Source organism: Vombatus ursinus, unplaced genomic scaffold, assembly GCF_900497805.2.
Source record: "Vombatus ursinus unplaced genomic scaffold, bare-nosed wombat genome assembly UNPS02014847.1, whole genome shotgun sequence".
NCBI lineage: Eukaryota > Metazoa > Chordata > Mammalia > Diprotodontia > Vombatidae > Vombatus > Vombatus ursinus.
In genome coordinates this window covers 22,859,062-22,886,020 of record NW_020954625.1, presented here as the reverse complement: position 1 = coordinate 22,886,020, position 26,959 = coordinate 22,859,062, and the positions used below count along the sequence as shown (strand labels likewise).

Genomic DNA, 26,959 nt, shown 5'->3' with positions numbered 1-26,959 from the left:
GGAGTATTTATTAGACACTTTATTAGACTTCATTATTTATTAGACACTTATTAGTATTTCTTAATATGTACACATTATGTGGTCTAATGAGATAGGTAGCTAGTTAAAACATTTATTAGACACTTAATATGTACTATGCAATGGCTAAGCACTGGGGATACAAATACAGGTAAATAAGACAAGCCTTGCCCTCAGGAAGCTTCCGTCCTGATGGGGGAAGACAATATACAAGGGGTAGCTGGAAAGGGAGAGGGGAGTACCTGTGGAGGGTCAGGACAAGGTTGTACAGAGGCTGGGCCCTAACCATAATAGGCAGAGTTCACCTATCAGATTTGGGGGGTCAGGGGTGGAGTCTATAGTAATTATAACTCAGGCCTGTATAATACTTTAAGACTTTACAAAATGTTCTCATGCCAGTATCTGCATGAAGTAGGTCGTACAAATAGGCATTAATATCATCAAACCTTAAAATGAGGAAACTGAGGCTTGCTCAGCAAGGTTAAGAGGCTTGCCTGCAGTCACACGCACACACACACAAACACACACACACACACACACACACACACACACACACACACAGAGCTGCTAAATGTCAGAACCAATGTTCAAACTCAGGTCTACTCCTGATTTCAAGCCCAGATTTCTTCCTACCACTCCTCTTCTTTCAAGGAATGATGATGTAGACTGCAGCCCTGGGTTTCTAGCTTTGGACCTCCAAGACTTTAAGGTGTCAATGGACTTCTGCTGACTGTCACTTGTCAAGTGTGACTTCCTCTGGTCTTCTTTCTTTCATAGTCTCAGCTCAGTTTCCATGCCTGGAGTCTTCTCCCTCCTGGCCGCCATCTTATAAAGTACCTGGCTTTCTTCAAAGCTCAGTTCAGGCACCAACCGTCTATGAAGCAAGGCCTTTCCTGATCCCACCATTTTTAATGCACTCTTCCCCTTGAAATCACTTCATGTTGCTTTGTATATAATTTGTATTTATTTACCTGTGCCCAAGCTGTAGCACCCACCTCCCCCTGCCCCAATTTCTTCCTTTGTAACTCCAGGGCCAAGCACAGCGCCGGGCACACAGGCACTTAATGTGTGATGGCTGACGGCCACTGAATTGATCGGCTTCCCTTCCACATTTGTGTATTTCAGGAACTGTACGACATAGCCTCTCAGGAGATCCTCGGTCCTCTGTCTGCAGCTCACCAGTGGGTCAACATGACGGACGTCACTGTGCAGCTCAATTCCACGCACACGGTGAGTGCCCCTCAGTCAGGATGCCGAGCCATTTGGCCTCCTTGGTGGACGTCAGGCATCTCCCACCTGCTAAGGGTGGGTGGCCTTTGAAGCCTTGTCCTGGACCCTCTTCCTTTCTCTCTGTCTTTCCTCTCTTGGTGATCTCATCAGCTCTCATGGGCTCAGTTATCATCCCTGGACAGAAGCCTCATCTATACCCACATGTATGTATATATATGCAAACACATATACATATAAATGTACACGCACATACATATACCATTCCTGTAATAGGCTTTGTATATATACATATAGGATACATGCCTAATTTATACACACATGAGCCATGTGTGTATGTGTGCATGCATGTGTATACAAGTATATATGAGATGTGTGGGCATACATACATGTACCTATATATATGAAGTCTCTATACAGGGATGATATATGTTTGTGTATCTATAGATATACATGTCTATACACCTATATGTATGAAGCCTCTATACAGGGATGATATATGTTTGTGTATCTGTATACATGTCTATACACACACTTACACACACACACACACATACATGTTTATACAAGAGCCACGAATACTGATCTAATCTCCAGCTCTCCATCTCTCTTCCCTCTTAATCTCTCTCCTGAGCTCTTGTCTCATGTCTCTGGTTGCGTGCTGTGTACCTCTACCTGGATGTATTCCTGCTATCTCAAACACACCACATTTGAAAGGGAGCTCACCTCTTCCCCTCTAACCCCGCCTCTTCTCCGAAGTTTTCTGTCTCCATTGGACGCGTTACTATCCTTCTGGTCCTTTCAAAGCTATTCTTTATTCTTTGCTCCCTGTCATACTTATCACCAACCAGTTGCTGTGTCTTGTCTATCTCACCATCAGTCCAATAAATCCCATCCAATCCACATTAATTAATTGCCTACAATGTGCCAGGCACTGTGCTAAGTTCTGGGGATACAACAACAAAAAGAAAGACGGTTCTTGCCCTCAAGGAACTTGCCCTCTAATCGAGGGAGACGACACACCAAAGGAAGCAGGAAAGTGAGGTGGGGGGGGAGGCTAGGGGTACCTGGCGCAGGGGCATCATGTTTCATGGAGACGAAACCAGACAGAAAAGCAAATGCAAAGTGGAGTGAGCTGAGCAGCCAGTCTCTGCCCTCTGTAAAGGAAGGCAGTGGGAGGAGTTTGGTACACCATCTTCCAGCTCTCCAAGCAGAGGGGAAAGGAGGCTGAGGGAGGCAGAGCCCATTAGAGCTTGAGTTCTTGGCTTGGTGGTGAGATTCTGGGTGATAGCTTTGTCCCGGAAGGGGCTGAAACCTGGCAGAGCAACAGACGCAGAATGTCTCTTGTGTCCATCCTCACCATCCTAGTTCAGGTCCTGGAATAAGCAAGAAAACTCTGTTGGTCTTCTTGCTTCTAGCCCCCTCCTCTCCAGCATATCTTCCACAAGAATTTTCCTAAGGCTCAGGTCTAACCACAAACCCTCTGTGTTCCAGAATCATCCCTGGCTCCTTATCGCCTTTAGGATAAACCCAATATCCTCAGTTTGACCTTTAAAGCCCTCCCCAGTGGGGCTCTGGCCAACTAGTATTTATGCATATTATAGTATGCATTCCTCCTCTTCATGCACTTTTCCAGATAAACTGGCCAACTTATTCACTCCAAACTCCATCTCTTGCCCATAAACCTTTGCATAGGTTCTCTCCCATGACCTTTACTCCAAAGCTTAGAATTTCTGCCTTCCATCCAGGGTCAGCTCAGAAGCACATCCGAGGGTACCCTTCCCTGATTCCCCCAGTTATTAGTTTTCTCTCTCCCTCTTCCCTGCCCTTAAATTACCTGTACTTATTTATTTGTATCCCCCTGAAGAATGTAAGCTCCCTGAGGGCAGGGACTGTCTCTTATTCTTGTTTTTGATTCCCTACACAGTGCCTGCACATAGTAAGTACTTAACAAATGTTTATTCAAACTTTTGGAAATGGATTATTTATGCGACTAAACTTTTATTTCTTGTTTGTTGGAAACCACTCCTTTAGGCAAAAACCTGTAAACCTGCCCTTGGCCACAGCTTTGCAGCTGGTACCATTGATGGCGTTGGAGGCCTCAATTTTACCCAAGGTAAGGATGACCAAATTGGGCCCAGATGGTAAAGCATCAATGATCGAACCAGGAAGGGTGGGCTGATGATGTCTGCAAGGATGTTTATTCTTGGTTATGAGTCATTTTGACCACCTTTTACAGGACTTCCTTGGTCACTTGATTGGTTCATAGGATTCAGAGTTGGCAGGGGCCTGAGAGACCCCCCAGCCAATCTTCACCCCATTTTTACACAGGAGGAAGCTGAGGTACAGAGAGGCTAGTGACTTACGTTGGGACACACTGGTAGGACGTGGAAGAACCAGGGTCTAAGTCAGGTTTTCTGACCCTAAATACCACACTCTCCCACTAGGATGTGGCTCTTTACTGGGCCAAAGTCAAAGGCCATTAAAATTCCTGCATGGGGATGGCTGGTGCTAGGGATATGGGCAGAGCTCATGTGGGACAACAGATGTCCAAGAAGCAGGCAGGCATGTGGGAGCTGGCATGGGAGTAGAGAGAACAGGGTTCTTCTCCTGGTTTTCCTAACTGTCTACCCTGAGAGGAGCAAGATGGACAATCCTCAACCCTGATACCAAGTTTCTCTGGGCCTCAGTTTCCTCATCTATAAATTCTGGAGAATGGATTACATGATCTTCAAGGTCCCTTTTGGCTCTGAAATAGTATTATTCTAAGCTTACTAATCTATGGTTTAGGGTCCATATCTAAACCATACACTAAATATAGTATAACCATAAATGATAAATATAAAATAACCGTAAACAAAACATATAGCACAGGCACATCCCAAACCTGTTCCCTCTAGTCAGTTATCATGGAACACTATGGTTCTCCACACAGTCTGGGCTCCCAGGAAGGGAAAAAGTGGAATCCACTAAGAATTCTCCTGACTTTGTAAGGGCAGGTGAGCACTGGCATAGAGCATGAGCACATTCAGGAGAGAGAACTCTCACCTCTCTTCTCATTGGCCCCCATTGAGTCGGGAAAGGAATAAAATGCTTATAACTGATAGAATGTAGGGGACTAATGAGGAAGAGCTACTTTGTGTTGTGTCTTTGGATACTCAGCACTCAGCACGATCTGGGGCACATTGCAGGTGCTTAATAAATACTTGTTGGTGGATTGACTGACTGACTGATTGAATGAATGAATGACTGAATGCCAGAGTCGATTTGGTACTTTGTTCATTAGGCAAAGTAAAGCCATTGACATTTTTTTTAAGGCAAGGAGTGGCATGATCAGAGCACAATTACCCAGTGTCATCAGACAAAAGAAACATTAGGAAAGTGATGACTTCATCAGACATGGGGGCGGTGGTGGTGGGGGAGATACTCAAGGCATCTTATTTATTGTGGGGCTTCTCACAGGTGCAACTGAAGGAGACCCTTTTTGGGACAGCATTCGTGACCAGCTACTGGGAGAGCCATCCAATGAGACCAAGGATTGTCATAAACCAAAGCCCATCCTCCTCAGTACAGGCGAGGTGCTTGCTGGAAACACATATCCACCTTTATTCACTTGTGGATTTTAATGGGATCTACGATAAGTGTCTATTAAAATATATAATCTTGTTTTCAAGGATTTTATACTGCCTTAGACACTTACTAGCTATGGGATCCTGGTCAAGTCTCTTAACCTCTGTTTGCCTCAGTTTCTTTTTCTGCAAAACAGAAATAATAGTTATCCCTTCCATATCATGACTTTCCCTGTCATGGTTTTGATATATCCCAGGTCGGCATGAGAAATTAAATGGGGACTTTTTTGGGAGTTTTTCAGAAGCTGTGTATGACATGCAGACAATACAGAAAAAAGTTTAGAAACTCAGAAATGCATAAAATATATGTATAGCATTGTATAATACTAACATATTTTATCTTTTAATACCATAATAATTCAGACTTTTTCTCTGGTAAGAAGGGAGGGTCAAAAATTTTACATGGATTTTCTAGATTGAGTGGGCGCCATGCCCTTAACCCCCATGATGTGGAAGGGATAACTGTAATAGGAGTTAGCTGCCAGGGCTGTTGTGAAGATGAAATGAGATATTTGCACTTTACAAATGCAATAACACTACAACCAGTCACTCCTGCTCTGGAGATCTTGTTAGGAGGCTGGTGAGATTCTCTGATTCTGTAAAGTTCACAATGCTCAAGGGTGGGGGGGAGGGGCAGGGAAAAGGAGGAACCCCATCCCCCACCGTCCACCACCCCATCTCCACATTCCTTCTCAGGGGCTGGTTGGCATTGTTCTCTCCTCTGCACTGGCAGACTCTCGAATCATTCTGGGTTCTACATTGACTTGATCTTTTATGGAAGAGCCCCAGGATATAACATGGTATATGTTAGCTTAATGCCTTTTATTGACTGATTTATTCAATAGACTTGTCCTCATCTGATAAAGGCATCAGGTCTAGAGTATGTTATATGTTCTTTAAAGTGGGGGTGGGGTGACTGATCTATACAATCGATCCACACCATTACACTTGACTTACCTGGGGGGTGGGTGTTGGGCATCTAATGTGTGTCGGAAGCAGGGTTTGGACCAATTCTCCAATACAAGATCCATTATTCAGAAAGTGACTGGAGGGAAAATACAGCTATACATCTAATAAGATAAAAATTAAAACCCTTACTTCTTTTTTCATTCTGAAGATGTCAAGACCTCACCCCTGGCATCCTGAGATTGTTGACGTCCAGATCATCACTCTTGGATCCTTGGTGATAGCTGCTGTTCCTGGAGAGCCGACGTATGGTCCTTCTTTTCTCCCCCCTCTTTTTGTTGGCAGTGATTTAAATGTTAACTGAGTATATGTTATTCACTGTTGGAGCCACTCTGGGTGGGTGATAAAGGATGCTCAGCTGGACACTTCTGCTTCCTACCAAGAATCTGACTCTATCAGAATTAGCCTCAAGGAGTAATAAGCAGGATTAAAATCTCCTTACTCCCAAGGCTCTTAGGATGTCCCTGGAGAATGTACATCCGCTTTTTCTCATTTAGTGCCAGCTGAAGATGTTATCAGTGGAGATGCAGACCTCAGTCTGGCATGAGCACACAAACGTGGTTTAGGGGAGAAGGGTAGACCATCCTCAACCCTAAATAGCAAGTACTAAGAAAAAAAAAAGTCATCATGAATTGTATTAACACTGCAATGAAAATATGTAATTTGTCTTTTGAGAATTACACAGTATGGAGGCAGCCTTGTGGTGATATTAGTACTGTATTATTTTTATATGTCCTGACTGATTTACTCTTAGAATGCTAGCTCCTCGGGAGCAGGAATTGGTTCATTCTTTGTCATTGTTTTCATTGTGCCTATGACAGTGCTTGGTATATGGTTGATTGATCGATTGATGATAGCACTTTAACCAGCCACCATTATATACAGTGTGATAAATGAATTAGGCATTAAGAATGTTGAGAGTCCTTTGTCAATGACAAAGTCCCTTGTCAATGAGCTCTCCCCAGCACAGATTGTACCATCTCCCCTTGACTTAAGCTATTCTCCATCAATCATCAGGTAACAAGCATTAAACACTTATGTTCTGGTCACTGAGCTAGGCACTTACAAAAAAAAAAAGCCAAAATAGTCTCTGCTTTCAAGAAACTTGCATTTTTAACTTGAATTTTATTTTATTTTTTATTTATTTATTTATTTTTAATGGTAATTTTTATTTATTTTTTTGTTTTCAACATTTACTTCCACAAGATTTTGAGTTCCAAATTTTCACACCATCTTGCCCCTCCCCCACCCCAAGATGGCATGCATTCTGAATACCCCTTCCCCTAGTCTGCCTTCCCTTCTATCTCTCCCCCCTTTTCTTATCCCCTTCCCCTTCAATTTTCCTGTAGGGCAGGATGGATTTCTGTACCCCATTTCCTGTATTTCTTATTTCCCAGTTGCATGTGAAAACAATTTTTTTTAAACATGTGTTTTTAAAACTTTGGGTTCCAAATTTTCTCCCTTCCTCCCTCCCCACCCACCTTCATTGACAAGACAAGCAACTCAATATAGGCTATACATGTGCAGTTATGCAAAACACTTCCATAGTAGACATGCTGTGAAAAACTAACTCTATTTCACTTAACCCTATCCCACCCACCCATTTATTCTATTCTTTCTTTTGACCCTGTCCCTCCTCAGAAGTATTTGCTTCTGATTACTCCCTTTCCCAATCTGTCCTTCTCTCTATCATTCCCCTACTCTCTTGTCCCCTCCCCCTCCTATTTTCCTGTAGGGTAAGACAGATTTCCACACCCAATTGAGTATGTTATTCCCTCCTTAAGTCAAATCCTATGAGAATAAGATTCACTCATTCCCTCTCATCTTCCCCCATTTCCCCTCCACTGTAAGAGCCTTTTCTTTTCTGTTTTTTTTTGAGGGATAATTTACCCCATTCTACCTCTCCCTTTCTCCTCCTAGCATATTTCTCTCTCACCCCTTAATTTTATTCTCCAGATATGACCCCTTCATTTTCAACTCACCCTGTGTCCTCTATCTATCTATATCTATATATATGTACATATAATTTTTTCTCCTCCAACTACCCTAATACTGACAAAGGTCTCATGAGTTACAAATATCATCTTTCCATGCAGGAATGTAAACAGTTCAACTTTAATAAGTCTCTTATGATTTTCTCTTTCCTGTTTACCTTTTCATGTTTCACTCGAGTCTTGTATTTGAAAATCAAATTTTCTATTCAACTCTGGTCTTTTCATCAAGAATGCTTGAAAGTCCTCTATTTCACTGAATGACCATTTTTTCCCCTGAAGGATTATACTCAGTTTTGCTGGGTAGGTGATTCTTGGTTGTAATCCTATCTCCTTTGACCTCCGGAATATTATATTCCATGCCCTGTGGTCCCTTAATGTAGAAGCAGCTAAATCTTGTGTTATCCTGATTGTGTTTCCACAATACTTGAATTGTTTCTTTCTGGCTGCTTGTAATATTTTCTCCTTGAACTGGGAACTCTGGAATTTGGCTACAATATTCCTAGGAGTTTTCCTTTGGGGATCTCTTTCAGGAGGAGATTGGTGGAGTGTTTCAATTTCTATTTTGCCCTCTGGTTCTAAAATATCAGGACAGTTTTCCTTGATCATTTCTTGAAAGATGATGTCTAGGCTCTTTTTTTTTGATCATGGCTTTCAGATAGTCCCATAATTTTCACATTCTCTCTCCTGGATCTATTTTCCAGGTCAGTTGTTTTCCCAATGAGATATTTCACATTGTTTTCTAATTTTTCATTCTTTTGGATTTGTTTCACAGTGTCCTGATTTCTTTTAAAGTCACTAGCTTCCAATTGTTCTGTTCTAATTTTTAAGGAAGTATTTTCTTTAGTAATCTTTTGGACTTCTTTTTCCATTTGTCCAATTTTGCTTTTTAGGGCATTCTTCTCCTCATTGGCTTTTTGGACCTCTTTTGCCATTTGGGTTAGGCTATTTTTTAAGGTGTTATTTTCTTCAGTTTTTTTTGGGTCTCCTTTAGCAAGCTGTTAACTTGTTTTTCATTATTTTCTTACATCACTCTCAGTTTTTCCTCTGCTTGTCTTACTTGCTTCTCAAAATCCCTTTTGAGCTCTTCCAAGGCCTGGGACTGATTCATATTTTTCTTGGAGGCTTTGGATGTAGGAGCTTTGACTTTGTTGTCTTCTTTTTGTTGTATGTTTTGATCTTCTTTGTCACCAAAGTACTATAATATAGTCTGACTCTTTTTGTGCTGCTTACTCATGATCCTGGCCAATTACTTGAGTTTTAAACTCTTTGTTAAGGTAAAAGTCTGCTTCCAATGTGAAGAGTGTACTGTCCCAAGCTTTGGGGGTTTGTACAGCTGTTTGCAGAGGTACTTCTAGGGACCTGTAAATTTTCAGTTCTTCCAAGGTTCTATGATAAGGGGTGAGGTGTTTCCTCTCCACAGCCACAACAAGCTCCTCTGCACCAGTGCTCCTTCTTGCCCCAGGACCGCGCCTCAGAACTGTGACCCAGATCCAAGCACTGGAAAAGCAAGAGATTCCTGCCTCAGCAAAGAGATCCCTGCAATGCCCCTCTGATCAGCCACTCAATTCCCCCTCAGTCTGTGTGCCGGAAGCTCAGAAAAAAGCTGTGGCTCCGGGCCACACTTTGTGGCTGAGACCTAGCTCCTCTCTCACCGTAGTCACAGACTTTTCCCACTGACCTTCCACGTTGTCTTTGGTGTTCCTGGGTTGAGAAGTCTGGAAACCACCACAGCTGCCTGCAATTAGTCCTCTGAGGCCTGCTCCAGGGTCACTGCGGCCTGTGCGCCCACACCGAACTGAGCTCCTCTCCCCACCCAGCGCGATATACCTTTCTGATCAACCATCCAGGCTGTCTTTGACTGAAAATTTGTTTCACTCTGTCTTTGTGTGGGTTCGGCTGCTTTAGAATTTGTTTAGAGCCATTTTTTTAGGTATTTGTAGGGCTTTGGGAGAGAGCTCAAGATAGTCACTGCTTTCCCTCCACCATCTTGGTTCCACCCCCTATTTTATTTTTAGTCTGAGCTCTCTACCTCTCTCTTCCCTCCCCCATTGAGAAGGCAAGAAAAACAAAACTCATTAATTTTTTAAAAGTTTATTATCAATATTGTTGTTATTTTATAAATTGTTCTCTTGGCTCTACTCACTTCACTTTGCATCAGTTCATACAAGTCTTCCCACATTTTTCTGAAACCATCCTGCCCATCATTTCTTAGTATTCCATCAAATTCATATGCTATAACTTGATTGGGACAGCTAGGTGGTGCAGTGGATAGAGTGCTGGGCCTGGAATCAGGAAGACTCATCTTCATAAGTTGAAATCTGGCCTTAGACCAGCTGGGCAAGTCACTTCACCCTGCTTGCCTTAGTTTCCTCATCTGTAAAATGAGCTGAAGAAAGAAATGGCAAATCACTAGCATCTTTGCCAAGAAAACCCCAAATGGGGTCATGAAGAGACAGACATGACTGAAATGACTGAACAGCAAACAACCTATCCATCCATTCTCCAATTAATGGGCACCCCCTCATTTTTTAAATTCTTGCCACCACAAAAAGAGCTGCTATAAATATTTTTGTACATATGGGTCATTTTCATTCTTCTTTAATCTCTTTGGTATACAGACGTAGTAGAGGTTCAGGGGACCTAGATTGCTGGGTCAAAGGGTATACATATTTGAATAGTTTTTTTGGGCATAGTTCTAAATTGCTTTCTAGGTTGGTCTAACCAGTTCATAGTTCCACCAAGATTGTATTAAAGAACCTATTTTTCCATGGTCCCTCCAGCATTTGTCATTTTCCTTTTGTGTCAATTTAGCTAATCTTATGGGTATGAGGTCATACCTCATCGTTGTTTTTCTTTGCGTTTCTCTAATTATTAGAGCTTTGGAGCATTTTTTTTCATATGGCTATTGATAGCTTGGATTTCTTTCTCTGAAAACTTCCTATTCATATCCTTTGGCTATTTATCAATTGGGAATGGCTCTTATTTTTATAAATTTGATTCGGTTCTCTATATATCTTAGAAATGAGTTCTTTATCAGTGTAACTTGCCGTAAAGATCCCCCCACCATAATTTCCTACTTCTCTTCTAATTTTAGCTGCATTGATTTTATTTGTGTAATTTAAAAAAAAATTATGTAATCAAAACTGTCCGTTTTACCAAGAAGTTTACATTTTAATGGGGCAGACAGCATATATATGTCTCTGTGTGTGTATGTGTATATATACATATGTGTGTGTGTATGTGTATACACACACACACACACACACACACACACACACATATATATATCTCAGCACATAAAATATAAATACAGGGGACATTGAAGGAAGCCTTAGTAGGAAAGGTATCAGCAGTAGTAGAGAAAGGTAGTGATTCATAGCAGTAGCTCCATGTAGGAGTGGGGAAAGGAGGGAGGTTTTTGGATGTTAAAACTGTTGAAATAGGTCAACATTGAGGCCTGGTTTTGTACTTTTCAATTCTTAAAATACCTTCCTTTGATTTCAAACGTCTCTTTCTCTGGCTCAGTACAATGTCTGGAAGGCGACTTCGCGAGGCCATTCAAAAGGTAAGTGAAAAGCTAAAATCCTTGACGTTTTAATCATTGTCTCCAATTATCAAGAATTCCAGATCTCTCTATCTTGGTGCCTCTCTTATTATCTTGCTTAACATCATGGGATACCCTATCTATCTTAAGGGTATTAGTTAGCAGTAAGTATTAAGGAGAAATAAAAACTAGGAAACTGAAGACACAATGAAGATTTTAGCTGGCCTTCAGTAGCCTTGACTGCATTTTAATTTTTAAAATCCACACAAATGATTGTGATTTGGGGATCTCTCAGTGAGGGAACAGATTTCAAGATGTATGTGACTAGGAAGCAGTCACTGAGAGATTAAATGACATATCCAGGGTCTCACAGTTAGTAAGCATTGGTGGTAGAAAGCCCTGTCTAAGATGAGACTGACTTTTTTTTCTTAAATAAGCACCCTATAACGTACATTCAAAAGGGATGCATTGTGGTGTAACAGAAAGACCAGTGAATTTGGGATACTCATTTTGTGTAAATTTCTGTTCTACAATCCAGTTGAAAATGGTGAAATAATTGATCTCACTTTATTAGGGCTGTTTATGGGGAAAGGGCTTTGTAAACCTTACATTAGGCTGTGAGGCGGCTCCAGATCAGGTTTTGACTTTTGACTTTCTTTGTATCCCCAGCACTCAGCACAGGGCCTGACACATAGTAGGTACTTGATAAATAAATGCTTGCTGAGTGAGGTCCCTTACAGTGCTATGGAAATGTTAGCTATGACTATGACTGTTTTCTTTCAGAGAAACTTTAAGAAAATCTTAACCTTAAATAGTGTGAAGCTTAACTGCAGTATCTCAAAAGAGACAGGAGATGTGCAAATTTAGAGGATCCACCCCAAATGTTCACATGGACTCTTTGTGCCTGACCTGTGGTAGAGCCTTCTGAGCTTGTGTTAGTCTCATCAGCCACAGCTGGGCACTCTGTACCTTGACTCCAACATAATGGTGTCATTTTGGTCCCCTTTGAGCATGAAAGACAACCAACCAACAAGATACAAGGTGTTTATTTTTTAAATCAAATGTTTATTTTAAAAACTTCACACATTACAACACAGAAGTTAAAATTCTCAGTTACGGGAGCATTCCACCTGAGCTTCTTAAGGCACTAATTTTTAATTGAAATCACTCAGTCCCCTGTGTGTTATAGGAGAGTTGGGGTCACTTCAAGAACTTTTAACTTGGAATATTTGAGGAGTTGATTAATGATGAGGACAAGGTACTTAGCAAGACTAGAATGATGAATGCCCATCCTGTGACTGGATTTTGCCCCGAGATGTACTTTGATTATGTTCTTCTCTCTTTTGTACTCCCTCTCCTGACGCCCAGGAATTTGAAACGAGTGGGAGGCAGAACATGACTGTGGTGATTGCTGGACTCTGCAATGTTTATACGCATTACATCGCGACCTATGAAGAATACCAGGTGAGCCTGGAAGCACCAGTTGCCTCAAAGTTCTTTTCGCATTCACACGCCCATGGGACTGTGTGGATGAACGCTGATGTTTGGGGTTACAGATGCCTTTGTCCTCTTTCCGCAGGTTCAGCGCTATGAGGCAGCGTCCACGATTTACGGTCCCCATACTCTCTCCGCCTATATTCAACTGTTCAGAGGTCTCGCCAGGGCCATTGCCACGGTAATGCTGGTGTTTGCATATGTGTAGAGAGAAAGAAGGAGGGCTGCATGGGTTTTCATTTATGTATTCAATTGTTTTCGTGTCATTATTTCTCTCATAAAAGTTACACATCTTTGAGGTGGATGGGACTCTGAAATAAGGAGGCCGATTTTTTTCCCCCATTAAACAAACACCTTGTAACTTATACATTCAAAGGGCTTCAGTGGATATTGTGGTATAATGGAGGGACCAGTGACTTGGAGCCCTCATTTTGTGTGAATTTCCCTTCTATAGTTTGGAAGTGGTTAAAGTATTGGCCTCACTTTAATAGAGGGATCATCTCAAAAGAGATTCATCTCCCTATGAAAAATCAGCAAAAGAGTTTATCATAAGTGTCAAAATAGACAATTTCACAAGAGTTTAGCTGACATACATTCATACATACACACACACATATATGTTCACCATTACGATAAATAACTATCCACTTATCTAACAAATACATATGGACAAGTACATCTGCTTAAGGAAACTCAAATTGTGAAAAATCTTTCCTAATGCAAATAACTAATTATAGTAATGACCCTGGTAATAATAATGATAATATTACTAGTAACCAGCAATTATTGTAACACCACAATTTTGCAAAATGCTTTACATAACATTATCTCACTTGAGTTTCAAGGAGCCTGTGAGACAGGTAATGTTGGTACTATTATCTCCATTTTGCATATGAAGAAATTGAGTCTTAGAGAAGTTAAGTGAATCAACTATGATCCAATAGGTCTCTAACCTATTGGACCAATATATAATTCCATATCTAATCCCCATTTTCTATCAGACTCCTTACATTGCTGAAACTAATAACATCATTCTCCATTTCAGACCCATATCTAATGTTAACTCTAACCAGTGTCTCTCCAGTAAATATTGGAGGCAAGATTCAAACACTGATCTCACCTCATTCTATCTTGAGTGCCCTTACCACCCCAACATGGATCACTACCAATAATTGTGGCTATTTAGGGAAATAGCCCTGAACTTGCAGAACTTAGGAGACTAAAGCCATCTAGAGGAGCCCATAGCCCCAACAGAAGTTGTGAAACAATGAAGAAGTATCCCAAAGATAAACCACTCAATCAGCCCATCCATCGAACCATCCATCCATCCCGCCACATGCTTTTATTAAGTATCTACTATGTTCTAAGTGCTGGGGATACAAAGACAAAAAATGAACCAATCCCTGCTCTCAGGGAACTTATATTCTACAAGGGGAGAACATGTACACATAAAAATTTATACAAACATACACAAAATTAGCTTAGGGTTTTCAAAGAACATTTTAATCTTGGAGTAGAAGGATACCAAGGACTGAGTTTAAAGGTCCAGGTAACACATTAGGCATATTTCAATTAATCAACCCATAAATAGTTATTAAGCACCTCCCATGTGCCAGCCACTGTGCTAACTACTGGAAATGCAGAGAGAAGCAAAAAAGTCTCTGCCCTCAAGGAGCTCTTGTGGTGGGGGTGGTGGGAACAACATCCATAGGGAATGTAGTTTCTAGTATGACCTTTTAATTTTCACTTCAAAACATAACCTGTAAAATTTGTTTTATAATTACCATATTTCACAAATTTCTTTCCAATTAAATATATAATTTCAGTACACTTAAGGCATGATGCATTCTTAAATATTATTTTTATTAAATTTTGAGCCAATAACATCCACACAGTATTGAGAGTAAATGAGAAAGCACGATTTGATTTGAGTAGATTTGTTTTGGGGCTCTCCTTCACAGGAACTTAGGTATCTGTTTTGCAGAGTAAGGTTCATCCAGATAATAAAATGTCTTGGCTTTCCACAGTATTGTAGTTAAATGCAGGATGAAGGAGAAAGTGAACTGCTTGCTGAAGTGGGGACTTTCAGGGTGACAAGACCTTGACAACCTTTGGTCTTGTGATTTGAGGAATTTGGGTTTTACTAATAAACCCATTGATTAGGTCCTGGGAAACTGAGTCATGCTAATCAAACTCACTAGAGTTATAAACCTAGTATACTAGTTAATTAATTTGTATTGAAAAATGTGACTGCTCAGGAGACCTGAGCTAGACAGCCAGTATATTTTCTCCCTAACAAGGAAATTCTCATGGAAAAGCAGATTCATAATGGAAATCTGCTTGGTGAACATGGGGAGTTGGATGATTTGAAGGATTCAGCTACCCTTAAGTTATAATGGCAGAATCATAGAAACTCAGAGTTGGAAGGAGAAGGGGTTGGGGTACACTTTGAGAGGTAGAGTCATAGCACCAGCTGCCTCCAACAAGGAGCAGACCAAAGGCAGACACAGACTTGAAAACCCACAGATCCATTAAAATACAGGGACAAGGAGCCCCATCCTTCAACAGCCTCAGGGGTGTTCCTGTGACATAGTACAGCAAGGAACCTTTAAGATGACTGCCCCGAGCCATCAATGACAGGATACCTTCTCCTGTGCCCAGAAAGTGTGGGACACATTTATGTTGGCAGCAGAAGGGTTTTTACAAGGGATTATGCTTTGCTTATGTGAAATGCCTTCTTGCTCAGCAATGTCAGATAATTGAGAGATTACCATTTCTGAGAGGGAGCATGAACTTGGAGTCAGGAAGACTGAGGCCAAATCCTGTCTCAGACACTTATTAGCTGAGTGACCCTGGGCAGGTCACTTCCTCCAGCCTCATTATCTTGTATATGCTACTGGTCGTTTGGAGAAGACTTATGTTTAGAAGAACAGACCCCCAGTTCAAATTTCAGAAAGCCTCCCTTTTAATCACAAAATCAACAATGCGGGGCAGGAATCGGGGGAGACTTTCTACAAATAGGGGGCCTCTCAGTGAGTGTTCATGCATTGGATTTCCAAAATAAGCAGATTCTCTCTACTGCAGGACACGGTGGCAAATTTAAGCCGGGGGCCAGAGCCACCCTTTTTTAGCCAGCTGATGCTGCCCTTGACCTCCAATCAAGTTGATAGAACCCCAGAGAACACGACGTTTGGGGACGTGCTACATCCAGCCAAGCCAGAGTACCAAAGAGTAAGAACCTTTGAGACACTTGATTTCTGAACTTTTGTGCATGTCTAATGTTTCATTTCCCCTCTCTTCAATGGCATCGTGTCCATGCCTGCTCTTGGCGGCCACCATTTTGGCTATCAAGTCTTCTCTCAAGAAGCGATCAATAGAGATGGGGCTACTGGAGATGATGTTTTTGAACTCTTCCAACTGTTCATTTAAAATCTTTTGTTTTTGAGAGGCGGTGGTGGTAAGAATGCTGCCCTTGGAGTTAGGAGGCTGGGTTTCAATTTGGCCTCCAACATTTATTAGCTATGGGATCAAGAGGAAGGTGCTTCAGATGTCTCCTCCACCTATCCTCTGCCCAGAGCACTCTGTCTCTTTCCCTTTGCTGGAAGCTTCCCTCAGCTCAAATTCCACTTTCTATAGTATGCCTTCGCTGGTGGTGCTTTCCCCTCCCAGATTACCATCATCAACCTTACATGTGTGCATGCACATGTGTGTGTATGTATGTATGCATATTTGTATATATAATGTAACCTTGTAAATAAGGAATATTTATATACCATATATATGTATATATCTTATCAATAACAAGGTTCATTCTCCATTTATATATGTATACATACATTGTACCTTATTATACATGCATTATATATACCTATGTATCAAGATACAGACTATATAAAACAAGGTATAGACACATATTTATATATATATATATACATATACTTCTATACCTATTATTTGTATTTTGTTATTTACATGTTGTCTCTTTTATTAGATTGTCAGCTCCTTGAGGGCAGGGACGATTTTTGCCTTTCTTTATATCCCTATCACTTAGCACAGTGCTTGGCACATAGTAGGTATTTAATAAATCTTGCTGCCTAACTCCGCTCCCCCCTAGGTAAAATGGTGGTGACAAGATCTGTGGCACTAACTTCACAAGGCTTTTGTGTGACCCTGGGTAAATGACTTGATGTCTCTGTAGCTATTTTTCTGTCGGTAGAATGGGGAGGGGTGATGATGTATGAAGTACCATCCTCACAGGGCTGTCTTCAGACTCAAGTAAAGGACACACAATAGAGGCTTAAAAGTACTTTGTGAGCTTTAGGGAAGAATGCTAATGGTGATAGTTAACACATGGATGGCATTTTAAGGTTGGCAGAGTATTTCACAAATACCTCATTTGATCCTCACAGCAGGCCTGGGGAGGGGAGTAGGTACTGCTATTGTCCCTATTTGACAAAGGAGGAAACTGAGGCAGCAGCAGTTAAGTGACTCTTATCATCAGGTTGGCCATCACCACTAGGCGATGGACTTTGTTTGGACAGACTTGGTTTGTCTAGACCTGTGACGTAAGAGCTCTTAAAGATGATCAAACCATACAGGGGCTGCTGCCTGCATTAGTAGAGGGACTACACCCACTGATGAAAGCTCATACTTTCAAGAATCGAGGTGGAATCAAGCATTCGTTACAGCCTTCTGCATACCAGGCACTGTGCTATAGGAGCGCGGGATACACACATAGACATGAACTGCTCCGTACCCTCAAGGGGCTTACATTTCAATGGGGGTAGACAGCGTGTACTCACAGAGGCTCCACCAATTGCATACAAATGAATCCCGGGTAGTCTGGAGTCCAAGTGGCTGGAGACATGCTGAAGAAGGTGGTGCTTCATCTGAGTCTTGAAAGGGAAGCAAGTTTTCTAAGAGGTGGAAATGAGGAGGCGGGGCATTCCAGGCATGGGGGTCAGGCAGTGCAAAGGCTTGGAGATGGGAGACACGGCGTCATCTTGTGTGTAGAGCAGTGGGGAGATGGCTGGAAAGCAGAGTGTGAGGAGGAGGATAAAGAGTAAGAAGGCCGCTAGGGTTGGGAAGGCTTTAAATGCCAAACTGAGGGTTTCTGTTTGATCCTGGAGGCAAGAAGGAGCCACTGGAAATTATTGAGGAGGGGGATGATGAGCCGTGCGGGAGCCAGTGACTTCGGGATGGGGTGGGAGGGGAGAGATGAGTCAGAGACGCACCAGACGGCTCACGGATAGCCCAGGTGAGAGGCGATGGAGGCCTTAGCCAGCGTGGCAGCTGTGTGAGGGTGCATGGGGAACATTGGGAGAAACAATTGGGATGAAACAGGAGAGGAGAGGGAGGAAAGGAAGAAGGCTTCAGTCAATGACGTCATGCTTATTCTGCCCAGCCTCAGAGTTACCTGAGGAAGTTACCGAGCATAATAGATGTGAGGACAAAGCTAACAGCGGAGCTCCCCATGCAGTATAGACTGCAGATGATAGAGTACTGCACTCGGGGTTAGGAAGATGTACTGCGTGATCCTGAGCAAGTCACTTTAACCTCTTTCTGCCTCAGTTTCCTCATCTGTAAAATAGGGATCATAATTGCACCTACCTCCCAGAGTTGTTATATGAGGCTGAATTATATGTGTGTGTGTGTGTGTGTGTGTGTGTATAGTACTTCACAAACCTAAAGCGCTATATAGAGACTAACTGTTTTTAAAAAATATCCTCATCATATCTCACCAGATAACTTCCATTTTCTTCAGGGCGAGGTTGCTGAGGTCATGTTTGTTGGTGCTAACCCGAAGAATTCAGCAGAAAACCTGGTGAGAATTATTCTAATACTACACAGAGGTGGTCTGAAGGAAAACTGGAGTTAGCACTCCCGCACTGTTTCTCTGGGTGCCTCACACTCCCTCCCTGCACGTTCCGGCCCCCTCCCCAAACCCAGGAGCACCCAGTGTCCAGACACGTCTCCTGACAACTCACAGTCCCCTACGATGGTAGTCATTGGTCTGGGATGAAGTCTCATGTCCTTGACCTCCAGTCTTCCAAGTCTGCTCATCTTGTGTGTGTGAATGCTGAGGAAAGCCCCCAACGATGAAGGAGGTGATCTCCTTCAAAAGCTTGCCACAGCTGAGCTGTGGGAGCACTCACACGCACCCTGGTTATTTTAGCCTCAATGGAGGACTGCAGGGGCAAATATTTTTGGTTGAGGGAATATGGTGGTGAGATTTCAGTGCCTCTGAAATCCAATCAGGTAGGTAACAGTCTACTTTGTCTACACATAAAAACTCACCCTGGTATGATGTGCACTCTTTCTCTCTCTCTCTTCTTCCTCCTCCTCCTCTTCCTCTCCTCCCCTCCCCTCTCATTTCTTCTCCTCTTCTCTCTCTCCACCCCCTTCCTGTACAGACATACATCAAATACATATAGAGATATGCAAATGCACGTGCTTACACATAGAGTTTCCCACATCAATGAAACCACTGATCTGGCTAAAACAATGTTTATGGAGGGTATACATGTAAACATGGATCTCATACATCCACACATGAACATGCGATATCAATCAATAAATGTTTATTAAGTGCCTGCTGTGTTCCAGACACTGTGTTAAGAGCTAGGGATACAAAAGACAGTCCCTGCCCTCAAGGAGCTTACACTTACATATCACACATGTACATATATAGACATACCAGACCCACACATAAGCACATACATGTATGCCATGTATGCATACCAGGCATGCATATGCACATTTTGGGGTGGGTCATTTGTATAGAGAATCCCAGGCGAGGGGACTCTGTTTGTCAATGTAGATCAGTACCTGCTCTACAGCTGAAAATCTTAGACAGCTCCCTAAAATACTGAGCAGGTAGCTGACTTTCCAAGGTCACATAGCCAACACATGTCAGAGGCAGGACTGAGGGCCGACTCAACAGCCTGCTTCCTATCTGCTAGGCCCAACTGCCTTTCATATATATTCAAATATATGCACACATATACACACACGCACACACATAATACAACACACATGTACACATGCACACACACGTGTATATGTACATATACACATATACACACATACATATGTCTAAACCTGTGGTTTTGTTGGCATTAGGCAATTTCCATTGTGAAAGCTTTCTTCACCATTGGAAACTGGCACCTCTCCAGTCACTCAGAGTCTCAGAGCACTGTTTGGTGCATGAGAGGTTAGTGACTTGCCCAAGGTCACACAGCCAGGAAGGGTCAAACTCACTCTTCCTGATTCCAAGGCCAGTCCTCACTTCTCCATGGTATCCTGCTGGTCCTTTGAATAAATGTCTATACTTGGTTTCTATTTCCAAAGGCTTGACAGAGAGGCTTACTGAATTAAGAGCTAACCTTGGAGTCAGAAAGACTTAGATTTAGATCCTGTCTAGGATTTAGATACAAGCTGCGTGACCCTGAGCAAGTAGTCACTGGACCTCTCCATGATCTCTGAGTGACCCAGGACTTGTCAATGGCCATTGGTGTTGGGAGCATCCACACAAGAAGCTCCCTACACCCATCTCATCACCAGTCTAGACGCCTCTAAACTTTATTCAAAAGCGATGCTATTTGTAGCATCATTACTATCCTGGGCTCTATGTGACCTTGGTTTAATCTGGGACCCCTAGGTCTCACTGCCCTGAAGAAGTCTTCTTTCTGCTGGACAGGCTCCATGTCATTTGTCAGTCTGCCTTTTTTGCTGGTGGACATTCTTGCTTTACAACGTGCCCCCCACCCCATGTTGAGCCCCCACTCCTGTCTCTGACCAGTCACAACAATGTCATTCTTGTATAGCATTTGCTGGTCTAGATTTGGCCCTGTGGGGGATTTTGGACTTCTTAGAAATTCGTTTTTTAAAAAAGCAAGTAAGAGCCATGCCTAATGATGCTTGATACAATTTGCATTTTTATATAACTATTTTCTGGAGGATATCAAAGGGCTCTTTGGAAAGGATATGATTAATCAGCCTATTTGATATCCATGGGAACCAGGCAGCCAGGGAAATATGTTCTCTGTCATTGCCACGGAGAAACGGCAGTGCCTGAAGTTGAAAGGCTAGCCATGAAAACATTTTTCTTTTCCTTCAGGAGCCTCTGACGCCTCCAGGTAAATGATTTGCATGGTCATTTGCATTTATGGAACTAATTATGCTTCTGGAAAAGTGGACAGGGGTGAAGAGAGGCCTCTTGGGTTCCTGAACCTAGTGTCCTAACACAGGGTTCTCAGCTAATTAAGCCTCTGCCTCACTAATAATAATAATAATAATAATTATAGTGACAATTACGCATTTATATAGTACTTTAAGTTTTACAAAGCAGGTTGTATATGCTAAATCATTGGTCCCCGCAACAACCCTGTGAGGTTAGGTGCTATTATGATCTCCATTTTGCATTTGAGGAAACTGAAGCACAGAGAGGTCCTTCCCAGGGTTGCACAGCTGGGAAGTGTTTGAGGCAGGTTTCAAACTCAGATCTTTCTGACTTTAAGTCCAGTGAGCTACCCACTGAGCCACCTGGTTGCCCTATGCCCTGGTCCTCAGCCAAGTCAGCAAAAAGCAGAGCTCTTGGATTCCTCCCAAACCTATTCAAGTCCCAGGCACGTTCAACTTGATTCAATTCAATTGCATAAGCATTTATTAAGTACTTACTATGTACTAGGCATTGAATGAGGCACTGGGGATACAGATGCATAACAGATTCCCTTTAAGGAACTTGTATTCTATTTGAGGAGACGTGTGCACAAGAAAGTCCAAAATATAGCAAATCTGAACAGCAGATAGTACTGAAGAGCTGGGCAGGTTGCCCTGCTAATTATCCACTGAGCTAGTGGACCTTACTTCCCTTCCATCCTGCGGTCAGCTCACTACTCTTCAGGGGCTTTTCCTTTCCAAGTCACCCCCCCCCCTTTGGGGTCTGCCTTGCTTTGGAAAACCTCTAAGGGCACAGGAATCCCAAGTTCATTACCAGGTTTGTCACAGTTCAACATTAGTGTCCTGTGCTGTCCAGCTGTTTTAAATGAGCTGTCCTGCCCCCAGGTTCAGTCTAAATCAAATATTTTGTTTCTGGAAAAAGGAATCCTCTCTTTTCCCTCTCAATTTGTAACCATTAAATGGAATATAACACACAGTTTAATACTTCTGCTAATCAAAAGCGTTGTCCTGTTCAATGGCTTAAGAAACACCAAGTAACCTGAAAAACAACCCAAGCCCAGAGGGAAGGGAGGAGGTGAATGTGAGTAAATGGCCTAACAAATGTTGGACCTTCTTTGGAGAAAAGGGAAGTGAGAAGGGGAAAGAAAGCCACTGGGCCCTCTGTCTACCCAAACTGGATCCTCTGTGACTGATTTGCCCCAGATATAGTTTGGGCTGGCATCAACCTCACAGTTGTGACTCAGTACTTCCAGCAGCCAAGGGACTACCCTACCCCACTCATGGTGTCCTCTTCCCCACCCCCCCTCTTGCCTGTTTCTGTGGTCTCCTTCTATCGGCTTCTGTATTTCCTATCCATAACCCCCTCTTCCCAGGTTAGGGTCAGTGGCACTCTGGGTATTTTCAGTGTCCAACTGGATAACTTATTTATATTCTAGACAGATCATACTTTCCTGACAGTTGAGAAGTATGAGAACACTTCAGCGATGTGGCAGATAGTGCATAATGATGCCTCATGGGATACCAGGTGAGCCACTCTGTCCTGTCTCCTCAACCTTGAAAAGGGTTGGTTCCTGAAGCCTGGATATGGGAGAGAAATGGGCAAGACCCATTGGCTATGTGGTGCTGAATGGATAGCATTGGGTTTGCCAATTGTCCTATGGATACATTGGTTTTTTCTACTTTGTCTCACCTTGGTCCAGGGGTGACCCTGGTTTCTTGGAGGTCATTCCGGCAGAGGGCACATGCTCTGACAGGCTTCACCTGACTCTGATGATGGACCCTGTGCCTGCCACATTGCCTAAATTCAGAGGGGATCATGCCAGGATGGCTGCTAGGGACGGGGCATGGTGGTGGTAAATTTTGGGGCCAAAACAAATGATCTGCAGAATTTTTATTGACATCTTTAGTTTTTACATCATTTTCATTTTATATACTTTCCCATGCCTCCAATCCCTTATAGCAAAGAATAAAAAAAGAGAAGAAAAGAAATCTCTAACAATTCAGCAAAACTAAGCAACTCGTGAACCACATCCTCTATGGGATTCTAATTGTCCATATTGTCCCATCTCTGCAAAGAAGGGTAGGAGGGAGGGAATTCTGCTCTCTCTTCTTTGGGGTCAAGCTTGGTCGTTGTAATTACATAGCAATCAGAGTTTTTTGCTGTTGCTTTTTCTATTTACAACATTTTATATAGCAACTATTTAAAATAATTTTTATTGATGTCTTTTGTTTCTATATTTCCAATGGATTCCTCTCCCCTCCTCCTCCTTTCCCCCTGGGAGCTATCCTCTTTAATAAAGAATAAAAATGAGGAAAAACCCCAGCAAAACATTGTTGCCATCATATGCTGTGTTCTACACCCACAGCCCCTGCTTCTACAAAGTAGGGAAGAAGGTGCATTTTTCCATCTCTTCTTTGGGACCAAACTTGGTGGTTATAATTTCTCAGCTTTCAAGGTCAATTTTGATGTTTTTATTCTTTTCATTGACATCATTGTATACAATTCTTAAAGACCCAAGGGATCCAGATTCAAAGCCTGGCTTTGCTACCCACTATCTGTGTGACCTTGGATAAGTCCTCAGTTTCCTCATATGTAAGATGAGGGGGTTCATAGGATCTGAGATTTAGATCTATAAGAGAGCTTAGGGATCATTGAGCACAACCCCCAACCCACTCCCCATTTCACAGGGTTGGACTACACAATCCCTTCCAATGCTAAGTCTATGATTTTACTAGTTAATGGAGGGTTATAGTCTAGGTTGGTAGAAGGAATAAAAATAACTATTACGACTAGCATTTATGTAGCACTTTAAGGTTGTCAAAATACTTAACAAATTTGACTTCGTTTTGTCCTCACAACAACCTTGGGAGGAAATGCTATAATCATCTCCATTCTATAGATGGGGAAACTGAGATTAAGGGATTTTCCCAGGACCATACAGGTAGAAAGTATCTGAGGCAGGATTTGAACTCAGGTCTTCTGACCCATTGAGCTGCCTTGAGGTATTGAGATGTTTTGTTTGTCACTTTCTACAAAACTAGGTGTAAGCTTAGTTAGTGAGTTCACTTGTTTAAAGAGCAGTCTCTGCCCTCTGCAATCCAGCTTCCACACAGCTGCCCAGAGCATCTTCCTAAGAACCAGGTGTGACCCTATAATTCTCCTGCAGAGAGAACTTCAGTTGTTCTCTGTCGCTAGGAGAACAGGGATCTTCTGGTCCCTGGGACTTCTGGAGGTGGGAGGTTCGTTTGTGAAATGGGAAAATGAGATAACAGATAACAACGGGGATATGTGATCTATGCTTCATCCTCCTCTTCCTCTCCCTGACACCAGATATTGACTTTGTACCTACTATGCTCCAGGCCCTGAGGGTCATACAAGGCATAGTCCTGTTCTCTGAAAACTTCAGGTGAAACTTGAATAAGAACAGATTAAGTATGTTGAGAGGCAGCCCAGCAGAATTCACAGAGGATGCACGGTGGAATCGGGAAGCCTGGGGTTCATCCACTGTTGTGAGCTCGTGCTGTCTCGAGGCAGTTAGGCAGTGGCCCAGTGGATAGAGTGGAAGAACTGAGTTCAAATTCCACTCAGGCAATGTACTAACTTTATGACCTTGGGCAAATCACTTAACCTGTTTGCCTCAGTTTCCTCAACAATAAAATAGAGATAATAATAACACCTACCTCCCATGACTATTATGAAGAGCAAATGAGATAATATTTGTAAAGCACATAGAAAAGTGCCTGACACATAGTAGGCTCTTTCTCCCTCTTCACCCTTTGTGACTGTAAGCAAATTATTTAAGCTCTAGTTGTCCTGGGCAATTTACCAGGACTCTGAGGTACAGACACCTTCCTTATTTGTTCCTCCTGGGGAGGAGGATTCTCACCTGGACATCATTCCTTCTTTCAGACTTTCTAAAAATACTTCATTTCATTAAGATAAAAAGGTTTTCTTTTTCTTTTTGACATCAGATTTTACTGGCATAAAGGATCCTCTGGTCAGAGCAATGTGACGATCGAATGGCACATTGCGGGCACCACCCCACTGGGCCTCTACAGGATCCGCTACTTTGGGCATAACAGGAAGCAGAATTTCCTGCAGCCAGCTGTGTTTCTTCCCTTCCAAGGTGCCTCAGCCCCTTTCTGGGTTGTGGGTCCCTATGATGAGCCAACAACCAACTGAAAGAGCTGTTCTCTTCCATGTGCCCCGTAACTGGCAGAGGATGGGGACGAGCCGCCGCATTGGCATCTGCAATCCGCCCCTTCAAACTTGACATTTAATGCTAACAGGGTGAGTCAGTGTCTGCACACATGGCCCATGTGTAAGTGTTTGGACACGAGTCTGGGAACCATGCAACGCTATGACTTCGGTAGCTGTGAGATGCACTGGGAGAAAGCCATAATCATCTGATTTCATTCCTGACTCACTGCTGATGCCATCCAGAAGAGCAGATTGCTTCAGAGCAAAACCTCTGGTGTTTCGACAAGAGTGACAGAAGACTTGTAAATAGTGATTAAATAATTTGTTCAAGAAGAGTTTTTTTAAATGTGTGTGTGTGTGTGTGCGCGCGTGTGTGTACGTGCGTGTGTGTGTGTGTGTGTGCATGCCCACTTTGGTGGGATCACAAATGAATTTCACAAGACCACATAATCACAGGTGGGTGGTGCAATGGATGGACCACCAGGCTTGGGGTCAGGAAGACTTCAGTTCAGATACAGCCTTTGACACTTGCACTAACTAGCTGTGTGACCCTGGGCAAGTCACTGAACCTCTGTTTGCCTCAGTTTCCTCAGCTGTAAAATGGGGATAATAATGGTACTTCTTTCTCAGGGCTGTTGAGACAATAAAATGAGATAACACGGTATTTGTAAAGCACTTCACACAATGCCTGGCACATAGTAGGCACTAAATGCTTATTCCCTTCCCTCCCTTCAGAGGTCTAGAACTAAAAGGTACTTTGTGGGCTATGTAGTCTAAACTCAGATAGAAATAGGAAGCCACTAAACCATACATAAGGGTCCCTGCCTGCATGTGGTGAATTAGAAAAACACATATTAACATTATTGATGATCTATTGAATTTTTATTTATTTTATGAAATATTTCCCAACTACATTTTCATCTCATTGGGCCACACTCAGGAGTGAATGCGATCTTTGGGCCATATGTTTGAGTCCAACTTTTTGATTTTACAGAGGGGAAAACTGAAGCCCAGAAAGGGTGAGTGGTTTGCCCAATGTCACACAAGCAGGAAGCCTGAGGTGGGATCTGAGCCTGGGTTCTTGGAGTGCAGAGCTGGGTCTTGGAACCGTGCCACATAAGAAGCAGTTGACTTGTGTGGAAAGAGGATGAAATTTAGAGTGGAAGGATGTGTGTTTAGGTCCCAGGCCTGAAGATCGCTTGCCTTGTAAGCTTGGACACTTAACCATCCTGGGGCTCAGTTTCCTCACACCTGGGAGTGAGAGAGAATTTCCCCTGCCCATTTCAGGTGATACGATTTGTGGAGGACCTGCAATGAAATCACAGAGTGTGAGCTGGTGTGAAGAAATTTACTGCAATTCCCAACAAGTTGTGAATAAGAACTTGGTCTACTTGGGAAGATAACGGGGTCTCTGTCATTGGAAAAAACAACTGATATCACGTAGGAAGTATCTTGTGATTGTCTGAGAAAAATCACTCATGTCTCTTAGGTCTATATTTAGGAACAGTCACTTGGTCAGCAGTTGTGGGGTCCAGGCTGGGGAGCACTTTGTGAAGGTAGAACTCTTCTCCTTGTACTAGAGGGCAGCATGCAGGGGGAGGGGACATTTCTTTTTCTTCCCCAATGCTAAATCATGACCAGCAGGAGACTATGAATGCAGCTGGGAGAAGAAAATCACAATGGGAAACACAAAATTCACAGATGT

At 42.6% G+C, this 26,959-nt stretch overlaps 1 protein-coding gene across 2 annotated transcripts in view; it reads left to right on the top strand.

Annotated features, from left to right (window-relative positions):
• Positions 1 to 25,556, top strand: part of ASAH2 (N-acylsphingosine amidohydrolase 2) — a 63,829-nt gene extending 38,273 nt beyond the window's left edge. For both annotated transcript variants that reach the window (XM_027840682.1, XM_027840683.1), the window contains 11 exons: positions 1,144 to 1,248; positions 3,280 to 3,361; positions 4,708 to 4,823; positions 5,992 to 6,086; positions 11,360 to 11,399; positions 12,747 to 12,842; positions 12,958 to 13,053; positions 15,957 to 16,103; positions 18,637 to 18,696; positions 22,490 to 22,578; positions 25,026 to 25,556. In XM_027840682.1, coding sequence (XP_027696483.1) covers positions 1,144 to 1,248; positions 3,280 to 3,361; positions 4,708 to 4,823; positions 5,992 to 6,086; positions 11,360 to 11,399; positions 12,747 to 12,842; positions 12,958 to 13,053; positions 15,957 to 16,103; positions 18,637 to 18,696; positions 22,490 to 22,578; positions 25,026 to 25,236 — 1,137 coding nt within the window. In that variant the 3' untranslated portion in view covers positions 25,237 to 25,556. The remainder of the gene's footprint in view (positions 1 to 1,143; positions 1,249 to 3,279; positions 3,362 to 4,707; positions 4,824 to 5,991; positions 6,087 to 11,359; positions 11,400 to 12,746; positions 12,843 to 12,957; positions 13,054 to 15,956; positions 16,104 to 18,636; positions 18,697 to 22,489; positions 22,579 to 25,025) is intronic.
• Positions 25,557 to 26,959: the final 1,403 nt, after the last annotated feature.